Source organism: Larimichthys crocea, chromosome XIII, assembly GCF_000972845.2.
Source record: "Larimichthys crocea isolate SSNF chromosome XIII, L_crocea_2.0, whole genome shotgun sequence".
NCBI lineage: Eukaryota > Metazoa > Chordata > Actinopteri > Sciaenidae > Larimichthys > Larimichthys crocea.
This window is the reverse complement of record NC_040023.1, coordinates 2,531,053-2,543,183: the sequence shown is the minus strand read 5'-3', so window position 1 is coordinate 2,543,183 and position 12,131 is coordinate 2,531,053. Positions and strand designations below refer to the sequence as shown.

The following is a 12,131-nucleotide window of genomic DNA, read 5'->3' as shown; positions in this document are numbered from 1 at the left end:
TTCATGCAGTATTTGCATAAGAACAGACAACCTAGATTTAATACTATAATGTTCTTTATAGGTTACAAAATGATTTCCTCCTCGTCTCGTACAGATAATGGTATGTAAACAGACCTTGACTATTGTATCAATCTTCATTCTCCAGTGATCATCTGTCTGCCACTTTCCCTGTGTCTGATCTCCTGATTCCACGTCTAGAAAGCCTCTTACTCTCTGCCATGCCTGATCACATATCATCACACGCTCTTTCACAAAGTATTAATCCACACCAAATGCTCGAAAACTCATGCTATGCGGTTGACAGAGAGTTGCATGTGATAGCAGTCGATTAAGTGCTTCTTTCTGCAGCTCTGACATTCCCCGGAGAGGAGCGGGGCAATAATTTCCTCAGATTGCCCCTGTGGGAACGAGGCTGCTGGTTTTCTGTGTCCACTCCAATCACATCACTAATGGAGAGGCGGGTAAGCATCTGTGACAGTGGGAAACCAGATCTCTGCTCCCGCAGAGTGTGTGTGTGTGAGTGCGTGTGTGCCTCTGTGTGTGTGTCCCTTGCAGATAAACAGTTGGCAGGTTTCCCCTTTCCCTGTGCGTGTGCATGAACACACACACACACATATCTGAGCGAGGACGCAAGCTGGACAGGGTTAATATACTCCATTAAGCTCTATTACCCTAAACGACTTGGGCAGATGAATGAGGACTCACATTACTTTGCAACCGTGTGTGTGTGTGTGGAATGATCGTGTGTGTGCACATGCATGCATCTCATGTGTAATTACACTGTGAAGATATGTGACCCGTGAGTCATCTATCATTATCTACAGAGTGAAAGACAGCAGAGGTTTTTTATTTTTTGTTATTTTCTTTTGCACGCTGGGTTACTGTACGCTCTTAATATTCCTCATTCCAAAAACTGTCTGATGATGAGATCATTTCAAACAGTTTCTAATACAAATTCATTAATTTCGATACTTTTCTACCATCAGCCAATTTTATTTGAGTAATTTTAGTGCAGTGTTCCGCTTTATTCAACACTTAATACACTTGAAAAGTAGTGGGTTTGTATTTTGATTACATTTTAATAAAATATATAATTATAATTTTCCTGTTCTAACAGATTTGTTTACAGTCTACAGCCATGCTAGCATCAGCTGACATGTTAACAGCTGACATGCTGATGTTAAGCAGGTAGCTCACCATCTTATTTTACGGACTTATTTTAACGGTTGATGTGTCAAGCAGCCATTTGGTCAGAAACAGTAGAAGTTAGAATGTTTTTGCTTACTATTACAATTACATACTCACAATTCATACTCAGGTTAACGAGCGTGTGCCAGATTTTACGGTCATTCAATAGTTCTTGAGACATTTCACCTGAAATCACAAATACCAACCTCATGATGGCGATAAAGTTAAAACCACCAAAGTAATTTCAGGAAGCATGACTGTCAGTCCATCTTGTAAATGTTGAAAGATTTAGCCGTATAAGTTAAATCGTGAACGACGTCATGACGATGTATCATCTGAGGACCATGAATCTATTGTTTGGATATTTCAGTCTGGAATCAGGAGGTTTGAACTTATTTGAGTCTTTTTTTTATGATTGTAAAGCAGTGTTCTGCTTCTCTTCTTTAAAGCTACTAACACTGATTTGAAAATTGTTGAGACACTCTGATTTATATTTTTTTATCTTTACTTGTTTTTAAGAAAACAAGGCAATTAGGGCTTAATAACAGAAAAATATTAAAAGAGACAGAGATTTGTTTTGCATCCACCAGGGTCACCATAAAAAAGTCATACCAAGGGCTAATTTTCTTTCCTCACGTGCAAACAACAACTCTACAAACCTACAGCGTGACTTTGATGAGCGTACTCCCCGCAACATTTCCCAGACATTTCACAAACCGAGGTGCAAATTACAAGAATCGCCACGTATGAATTCATTCGGTGCGGCTTCTCCGCCCCGCTCCAATACACCAGTGTGTCTCAATGGATGCTGAACAAAGACGCAGCGAGTCCTCAGCTCCCCTCAGGACTCTCACAGCAGTACACTAAGCTAAGTTGCTATACTATAACAAACCAGTGGATAAACATTGTTTCAAAATGGCTGAAAAGAGCCAGCGATGCGAACACTCAGCCACGAAAACCCTCCCTCTGTCCTAATCTGCTTCTTCCCTCAGATTATTGTCGTGAATGGGCAGACAACAAGAGAAAAGACTTATCACTCCCACCCTTTCATAGTATTTGTTGTTTGTATTTTCCCTGTATATTAAATTTGTCTCCTTTTTTAAAAGGCATTGACAATGTTTGCTATTTATCTGTACGATACTCGCAGCTGCAGCGTAACAATAAACGGAATAGTGGAGCTTGTTGAATTACCCATGAGTTTTGATACTTCGCTTTTGTGTAAAACGCTTAATTCTGCTAATCCCTATGGAGGAACAGTGAATGGCGTAAATTCCCTATGATATCTTGTCTAGGCTAAACATTTGCTCACTTACGTATACATTGGGTACAGAAAATTATTCTTTTGACAACATTACAACAGATTTAACCCAGTGCCCCGCTTATCCTGCAATGACATGTATTAGCTTCATTGCGTTGGGAGGTACATTTCCATTTCAAATTACAGCCCAGCAGCTAGCAATGTGCACACACACACAGACACACACACACACACACACAGACACACACACACAGATGCATCAAACATTTTGTTGGCAGCTTTGTTGGCAAAGCAAATTATAGTTGATTGTTTTGATAGGGGGAGGAGGAAATGTTTAAATTCTACATTTTAGGTGCATAAAACACATTAAAGATTCAAGAAATATTAACTCACATGTTCATTATTCCTTCTCCGCAGCCTTTAACTGTGTGTCAGGCCTTTTCGTCTTCGAGCCCCTCGGGGTCAAGCTCTCTAAAGCCTATTTGGCGATCAAACACTGTCCCTCCCTAACCCTCTTTTTCCTCCTTTCTCCACACACACCTCTCTTGCCCTCTTTCTCTTCCTTTGGCCCTTTCTCTGCCTCATCGTACCCCCCCTTCTTACCCATGTCTCTTTCTGTCCGGCTGGCCCTCTCAGCGGGGCTATAGAGTCCTAACTTGTCTACATTTACCCCCTGCGTTGGCTGACCAATAGGGCCGTTGCGCAGAGAGTCCCTCCTTTAGCGGCCTGTCATTCTCCCCAAGTCAGCTCATGCTCTCTGTTTTCTCAACCTCTGACCCCAGGCCATGGCAACAGGGGCAGGAATGTCAGGAGTGATTGGCAGGATAAAGAGCGCAGCCCCTCTCTCCTGCACAAGCGGATTTGAGACACTTTCAGCGGTGAACAATGGCGGATTTGGGCTTGATTGGATCACTGATGAGCTGATGACTGTCAAAAGAGCACGTCGTCTTTACATAAGCCTGATTATCTCTGTGTGGCGGAGGAGCGGAGAAGAGTAAGGGGGGGGGTGACCACTGAAGGGGTGGTGGACTGGCTGGGAGCTCACCCCCATGCAGAGTACCTCGAAAGGGGATAGATCTGCACACGAGGGCCAGGCTACGAGGCCTCGGCCCCTCTCATCCAGTGGGGGCCTTTAACAAATCTATTCAGGCGATCAGGGGCCCTCATACATGTGGCCATAATCACAGGAGGATGGCTGAGGGTGGGAGTGTGAGGGGGATGACACATGGAGGCAATCATTGTTCAATCTCCGACCATCCCATCAAGACAGACAGAGAAGCAGAGAAGAAGGAACGAGGGAAGGATATATAGAGAGAGCGAGGTGCTGACAGAAAAGAGCAGTGGGACAGGCAAATCAAAGACAAATCCCTTCCATAATCTACCTCTTTAATAGGGATTAGAACTCACCAAAGGGCCTATATGAGAATACCAAAGCACCAATGAAGACTCTATTCACACTGAGAGTTTGAGGGGCTGATGGGACTCTAAAAACTCCACACAGAGAGCGTTATTCAGGAGTATTAGCGATGGTTGTTTTTCCTCTCTTACGGCTTTTTACAGTGTGTACCAGTTCTAGTTTTGAAAAGTTTTGGGGCAGCTTGGGTGACAAACAACCAACATGAAGCATAAACTTGAAACTCTGAAGAAGTTTCCGGCAGCGCCCGCCAGGAAAAGCACTAATCATATTTTGGATCTGCTCAGCTTTTTCCACTCCTTTCATAACAAAACATGTTTTGGGCACGCTGTGTAACTGATTAAACAGCCATTTGATGTCATTTTCAGCCCCATCATGCTAAGCTCGTTGATATCCAACTTTGAAAGAATAACATATTGTTTGGGTACTTGGAAGAACAGTAGCGTGATCTGGCTGGGATGAAGTGTAGAAAAAGTGAAGTGTGTATATGAGAAAGAGTGGCTGATATTCTCCTCAGCGGTGCTGATGGCAGTCTGTCAGAGTTGGCAGAGGAAATGAAAATGGCCTCAAGTGTCTGGCTTCCTTCCATGCTGTTCTCACATCAATGACAGCTCTCACTGCATCATTTCTCTGCCTCTCTCTCTCTCTCTTTGCTCTCTTTAGACTCCAGTTTGCTCTTTCTATCTCTTGTTTTCTCACTGTCTGTGTAACGATGGATGGCTGCATGGATTTCTGAATTAAGTAAATACAGACCCTTTTTGAGTGAGGAGAATATCTGCAGCACCTGAAAACACCACCAAAGTCACGACTCTATTATTTCCCGACACCTCATTCACAGGTGTCAGGGTTAAAATAATAGTTCAGCATTTTATGACATACGCTTCTTTGTGTTCTCCCTGAGAGCTGGGTGAGGAGTTTAACAGCACTCTCTTTGTTTGTACGGTAAATATGAAGCAACAGCAAGTGGCGGTCTCTTTGTTTGTACGGTAAATATGAAGCAACAGCAAGTGGCGGGTTATCTTAGCTTTAAAAAAATTATATAGAATTATAAACTATATTTTCAGAAAAAATATATATCGCATTAATTCAATACTGCAACCTGTGATTTGTGTATTTAAGCCAAAGATCACTTTACAGCTTTACAGGACTTAAGTAATGTTTTTTAAATTGATTATTCAATAAAAGTCACTGCCAAATATTGATCCTATTTATAGCTCTTTTTCTAGGTTTAGAGTTAAAAGACAAAAGATTTTAAAAAATGAAAAAAATTTGCACATACCTAGATTGGTTGGTTTTTTTTTTGTTGTTTTTTTGGTCCTCCGTAAAGTTTTCTGTCATTGTAAATTCAGATTTGTACTAATAGACTTTTTCCACAGCAGCCATTTTGACATGAGATAGTAAACACAGGTGTTACCAGTTATACTAATTACGGTCCCGTTCCATTCAGGTCAGGGTGCTGCTGCGCTGCATGTCCGCTCACTGGAAAAAGTCTCTGCTGGAATAAATGGAACTGAACCTTAATTAGTATGGTTGGAAACACCTGTGTTGACCCTACTATTTCATCTCAAAATGGCTGCTGTGAAAACGGTGTGTTGAAGTCAAACTAGATGGCTAAATAGTTATAATTTCATTAGCAGCCTGCCGTCTCTTGAAATCTCCAAATTGCCAGTATATTAATGAGAACGCTGGCCTGTATTCAGCTTTTTTTGCATTACAAATGATCCACAAAGTTTTTTATATCCCTTATCTATTCTGTCTTTCTCATCTAAATTTAGAGCTATGGGGTTTTCACTAGGCAGCGACGACATGCAGACTTGCAGAAAAGTTCCATGTATTCTACCTCGGCGGGTAGATTGTACTCTATAAAGTACCTAAAGTCTGCTTTACTTTCTCTGAGAGTGAGGTGGCAGCATTGAGTTAATCTCTAGGTCCGTGAACCTGGTTTCTCTGATTTTGTCAGTGTGTATCCTATACCTGCTCAAATCACCATTTGACTGAGTCCTTCACTGCACGGTCAAACATTCCATTTTACCACGTTGTTTAGGTAAATTAGAATAAAGCAAACACGAGATTAGCCTTTCATTTGAGTTCTCAACTGTTGATATTAAGCTATTAAATGACAGAAAGTACCTAGTTAACACATTGCCACATAGTTCTTTGCAACTTTGCAGACTGTGTAACCTTAACCTGACCCTATTTTAACCTAATTCTAACCAGTTGAGGAATCTAATCCAAATACTGAACATCTATAGACCTTAGCCGTACTTGAAAGTGAAGAGTCACTTGACTATCAGCGTCGGACTATCAAAAATTAAATATGAATCTAAAACAGCTGCTAAACTCTTAATCATTTCTAATACGGTCTGCACAACAAGTTTAAATTTGCAATTAAATCAAATGTGTGTCTGTGCATGAACCTGAGGGTGCCCAGGCCCCTTGAGAGGCCAGAGGACCCAAATCATATGGCATGCATGACCTGCTGCTAATCCAAGCATGTATATAGGAGCCCAGCTTTGAGAAACAGTCGCTATTAACAGCCCTAAGACCCCCCACCATCCTCTCTCTCTCTCTCTGTGTCCCCTGTCTTTGGGCCTGTGAACGTCAAGGATGGCTCTGAGTAACACACACACACACACATACATATATACCCCCCCAACCATCTCCCCTCCCATCCACCTCCCCCTGAGCTGCCACCCCCATACTGGCTGCTGGCCTTTCCTGTCGTCTGATCCATATTTCAGAGGCGGCAGTGGTGGCACTGAGGGGGTATAATCTGACATTAAAGCAAGGAGGCCTGGGCTGAAAGCACAGGCGCAGGTTCATAAGGTCCTGGAAATCTTCAATTTCAATTTCCGCAGAGTTTGCAGTGGCTTCCAAGGCGCTGGCGTAAGTCTCTAAGAGTTTTGGCGAGGGTGCAGATTTCAATAAGGGCGAGACTTTTCTTGCTAAAAAAAGGGCTGACACTGCATGGTTCAGCTGGCATGAAGAGTGTGAAAGAAACTAGACACAGTGACGAGAGGTCAATTAAATGGTGAGCGCACTGTGATCATCATTAAACAAGTGGAAATCAATAATAATCCACACACACACACACACACACACACACACACACACACACACACACATATATATATATATATATATATATATATTATATATTATCATCTATATAATGCCGTTTATTATAAATCTATCATTTTTACTTAAAATACCCAATCTTCTTAGAGAGAGGAAAAAGAAAAGTGAATTTCTATGTTTAAATTAATTATAATCTTCACTTTAAAACTGATATTTGTCAGATAAAATAATATACTGAGTATTAACGGTATAAAAATTTAAACAACCCAGATAAAAGAAGATTAACACTTTCTGAAAATTAAAAGTTGGGTACCGGCTTTAAAGTCACCCATTTCCCCCTTGATTTTTGACATTTTTGACTGAATGTAAACGATTTCTACTTCAGGTTCAAGGAAAAAAATCTCCAATAATAAATGACTATAATGACATTTATTTAGTTCCCCAAAAATATATTCTTTAAAGACAAATTCATATCCTGTATTTACAATTTTCAAGGTTTCCATTCACAACAGAAGAGGCGAAGAAAAAACAGAGGACATAAAAGAGAGATACGAGCAAATCTGTGACAAAAAAAACAACCATCTCTTTTTGCATGTAGAAGCTAAACAGTAATACTATGACAGGTAACCCCCCGTCAAAAAATATCCTTCGTTAAACTGTTCTCCGTTAAATAAAATTATTCCTTTCTCTTTTTCTTTTCTTTCTTTCTTTTTCTTTCTTTGTCTTCTCATGATGTCGTTGTCAGAACCCGCTGTGGTGCTGTCCCATGGTGAGGTCTGAAATGAGGAAGGAGAACACAAAGAAAACTCAGGTCAGAGGTGAAAAAAGTGCAACAGTGAAATCCTCAAATATTAGAGGGAGAAAATACTGTATATTCTGTGTCCTAAAGTTTGTATCATAAATACAAATATACTGCCAGAGAAAACAATATATTCATTCACACACATCTTTAAATTATTTACCAGTTTTCACACTGCAAGTTTCTTATTTTAAAGAGCATCTGTAACAATGTTCAACTCCATTTATGCAAATTCAAAAACACTATAGGTAAATTGTTTTATGTCTTTTCACCCTCCACTACATCCCTGATGTTGCTATCAGCGTTTTCTTTGACATACATTAGCTGCATTCACTGAGGGGGCGTGAATAAATGGCGGCAGATTATTTAAATGACACAGGTGGCGATAACTCAGCGTTGTTGAAGGGGGGGCCCCCGCAGGATATATTAGACTGCTGCCTGACGAGGCGTTAAAGTGGGGACTCAATCACATGATTTATGTGCCGAGTTCTGCCTTCCACCCAGTCAGGTGTAACAGTGTTTACCTCTGCTTTAAGGTTCATTTAGCAGAAGACATGTGCAAAGAAATTGAGGTTGATAATGTCATTTCGCCAAATTGATTTCAAATTCATGAGGTTATACCTGTCAGTGATCAGCTGGAATGGTGACTTCAGGGAGTCAGGCCTGTGGTCGCTCTCTTCGTCTGTAAAGAAAAAGGAAAATAGAGCCAAATAAATAACAATTTATTGATTATAATTAACTTAAAAATATCACCTTTAAATTGTGCTTCTATTGCCCTGTGGATAATTTATTTGTTGCATCAGTTCTTGTTGAAATGTGCGTCAAAAGACTCGTGCTGAGGCCTGTTCAGTTAACAAATTAATTGCCCAAGCTCAAACAATCAAATGTAGCCCATACCATCTCTTTTTGGACTGAAGCTTCCCGATGATTCTACATCACTGTCATCTTCCGTGCCCGAGGTTCCGGGACCTGCAGCCGCCTGTAGTGCGTCATGACGCGCAACCGGCACTGCGCCGTGGAGAGGCAGGTGTCCGGCCGGGGCTCCTCCGAGGAGCGACCTCATGTTCAAAAGAGAGTTGGCATTCAGAAAAGCCGCGTTGGCCCAGTTGTGCAGCTTGCCAATCTGGCACGTATATATCCCATGACCCGGGAGTAATGCCGGGTGGCCGGCGGAGGCCAAAGTCGGGTGGTGAGCATGGGCCGCGGGGGAAGGTTTGTGTGAACTGTCGGGGGCCGTGGCGGTCTCAGCCAGAGACCAGATTTTGGGTTTGCTCTGCTGCGGTCTCTGGCACTCCTGTCTGCTTGGAGAATGATCCACTGCGAGTTTGACAACAGGCGATCTATTGAGAGAAAGAGCCGCCTCCACTCCTCTCAGGCCCTCTACAGAAAGCGTCCTGCTGCTGTCCGAGCTCTTCGGCTCTGAGGCCTGCTCTCTGGCGGCCAGCTCTGCCTCTCCTTCTCCCTTCGCGGAGCCCTGCTCTACTGCTCGCTGCTCCTCGGGTCTCTCGATATCGACAGTTTCCAAATCAATTTCCTCCTCTTCGTCTTCATCGTCGCTGCCGTTCTTGCCGTGATCGTCCTCGTTGTCACTGCTGAAGATGCGGCCGTCCCGGTCCTCGGCGCTGCGGCCCCACGTTACCTTGTTCTCCTTCTTCAGGCGTCTGCGGGCGTTCGCGAACCACGTCGACACCTGGAAAAAGGGAGACAAGTTTTTCACGCATTATGAAGTGAGCAAAATCACTGTTCGTTTGACAACGCGTGGCTGCAAACTGGAGATTAAAATGCAAAAGCCTTCATTATTCTGCAGCCACGCTTCTCCATAATTCCTCGTTATCATTAAACGAGCTTTGAAATCAGAAATATCCGGAGACTTTTCTCTCTCTCTTGGGTTGGAAGTGTGACTTCATTCATCAGTCACACGAGTGGCAACTGGATTATCAAGTAACAAGTCGTTTAATGAACTGTTGCTCTTAGAGAAAGTGATCAATCTTCCATAACTTGAAAAACAAGCAAATCCTTCTGCGTGCGCACACACTCTTGGTACACAGGCCGACGCGGAAACATTACACACTACCCACCTGTGTGAGTGTCATCCGGGTGATGATAGCCAGCATTATCTTCTCTCCTTTTGTTGGGTAGGGGTTCTTCTGGTGTTCCTGTAGCCAGGCCTTCAGGGTGCTTGTGGTCTCACGAGTGGCCGTCTTGGCCCTCGATGGATCACCGTATGGATACTGGCCGTACGGATAGAAGCCTTGGGCGGCGTGGACAGGTAGAGAGGCTGTGTGGGACCCCGGGCTGTCCTTTAGCTCATACTGGGAGCCCTAAAATATTATTGGGGAGAGAGAGAGGGGTCACAACTTGTTGATGATTTCCTCTTCGAGCTCAGACAATGCGTAAAATAATAACATTTGAATTTGTTTTTTTTTATGCAGCTAAAAAGTTTTTAAAAGTTACAATATCTTATCAATCTGGCACCAATTAAGCGATTTATCACTTAATCAGGAATTACGCACATCCTGGATCAGGAAATACGTCATTTAAATGTAGGAAATAACATCTAACAATTATTTACATTTCAAATTGGTTGCCCCTTTTTAAATGAAATGTAAATATTTTTAATTGTGTTTCTATTTAACGAACTGAGAGGGAATGCAGTTCATTTGTATTCAGTTTCTAAACATCTTTCATTAAATTATTAATTACTTTATTATTAATTATTAACTGTGTTTTCCTAATTAATCACAACGCTTTTTAAAGGATTCTTTCCATTAAGATTTACATAATTTCCACACATGCAGGATTCTTTCCATTAAGATTTACATAATTTCCACACATGCAAAAAAAATGTGAAGTGATAATTACAAAGTTTAATTTTAACCTTAAAGACTATATCTTATGTTTGATTTTCCATACAGAAATGATAAACATATATTTAAACATAAAGTCAATTAAACGTTAAGTGGCCGTTTAACTGGCTGCAATTATAAACCACTGTAAATCAAAATAGATTGATGTGTATTAACAGTCCTAATCACTTAACACTGATGGATTATTGCGCATTAGTTTGCAATAAACAAAAGCTCAGCCCGAGAAACGATCAACACCTGAACAACTATCAACTCTCACCATCTGGGATATGAGGGCGAGGTCTGTAGCTCCGCTGTACGGCAGAAAGGCACTGTAGTTATGAGCCGCCCATGGGCTCCCGTACATCCCCAGCATGGAGCCGACAGCCGCGGCGGTAGCGGACGAGCTCACGCCGCCCTCGGTGCCTCCTTCCCGGGCAGAGGCCGGCCGCTCGCCCCCGTATACCTCATGGGAGGCACTGAGGAACTGGGGGTACCCCAGCTGAGGGAAAGACATGTCCGTAGAACGCGTATAGTAAATCTCTCTCAAAGTCAAAGCCAGAGGAGGCAAGGAAAGAAAAAAAAACAGAAAGTAGGAATCCCCAAGAAAGAAGAAGAAGAGGATGAAGGGGGTGTCTAAATCACCAGAGTCCCCCTTTTTAGAAACTGTCAAGCTTCTCCACTTCCACCGACCCGTAGTTGTATCACAGCCGCAGTTTGGCACCTCGAGTGCGGAGTGATGCGTGTGTCTGGCCGCAGGAGCTTCTGGATGTGGAGCTGACTGACTGATTGGCAGCCTACTTAAGCACCAAGCTCCTCCTATGCCCGGGGCAGGCGATTAGTGCATTGGTTAGCCTAGGTCGTGTGTGTGTGTTGGTGTGTGTGTGATCTAATTTCTGCAGTCTTCACTGTGTCTACACAGAGAGGAAAACCTGTGAAGTGTGTGTGTGTGTGTGTGTGTGTGTGTGTGCAGTGTATAGCTGCCTTTTTATGGTGGTATGACTTTATTTAACAAAAGCACCTCCTCACTCTGTGTTTATATGAACACTCTGGTTGTTGTGCGCATATTGTTACACTGTTAATGTAATGTGCCAGGAAATATGCACCGTATACAATAATAATAATAATAATAATAATAATAATAATAATAATTCAAACAACTGTTGTAAATTGACTGTATATTTTAGGTGTCATTTTTTTCCCCTTCCTCCACGCTTTGACAGTCGATCCGCAGGGTATACCGGGACATTCTGGCCAGCAGATGGGCCGGGAGGCATCGATATGGTCGGCCAGATCCGAGAGGAATGTCCGTGATTATCGACGGAAGTCAGTGGAGCATATTTTTCTGAGAGGAGATAAAGGAAGGCTAAAGGTAATGACAGAGATTGACGAGGATAAGAGATAGCAGAGATATGGTGCACACAGGAGCCGTGGAGTGGAAAATGGCAGATGTTTGTGGAGAAGAATGGACTACTGTACTCTGCTGGGGCCTATAAGTCTTAAAGTCACTGATGCTGCAGAGTATATGTGGTGATAAAAGTCTAAGTT

At 42.4% G+C, this 12,131-nt stretch overlaps 1 protein-coding gene across 1 annotated transcript; it reads right to left on the bottom strand.

Annotated features, from left to right (window-relative positions):
- Window positions 1–7,651: 7,651 nt before the first annotated feature.
- irx1b (iroquois homeobox 1b) lies at window positions 7,652–11,497 on the bottom strand. The gene is made up of 5 exons (XM_010735696.3): window positions 10,864–11,497; window positions 9,816–10,058; window positions 8,635–9,427; window positions 8,359–8,419; window positions 7,652–7,714 (listed from the first exon to the last, which is right to left on the bottom strand). The coding sequence occupies exons 1-5, from the start codon at window positions 11,098–11,100 to the stop codon at window positions 7,666–7,668; spliced, it is 1,383 nt and encodes a 460-aa protein (XP_010733998.1). The 5' UTR covers window positions 11,101–11,497; the 3' UTR covers window positions 7,652–7,665.
- Window positions 11,498–12,131: the final 634 nt, after the last annotated feature.

Excerpts from the sequence above, each read along its gene's own strand:
- irx1b (XM_010735696.3), bottom strand. The coding sequence starts at position 11,100 with ATGTCTTTCCCTCAGCTGGGGTACCCCCAGTTCCTCAGTGCCTCCCAT. Across the intron at positions 8,420-8,634 it reads CTTCAGTCCAAAAAGAGATG|ACGAAGAGAGCGACCACAGG; the intron begins GTATGGGCTACA and ends TTTTCTTTACAG. Across the intron at positions 7,715-8,358 it reads TTCCAGCTGATCACTGACAG|ACCTCACCATGGGACAGCAC; the intron begins GTATAACCTCAT and ends TCCTCATTTCAG.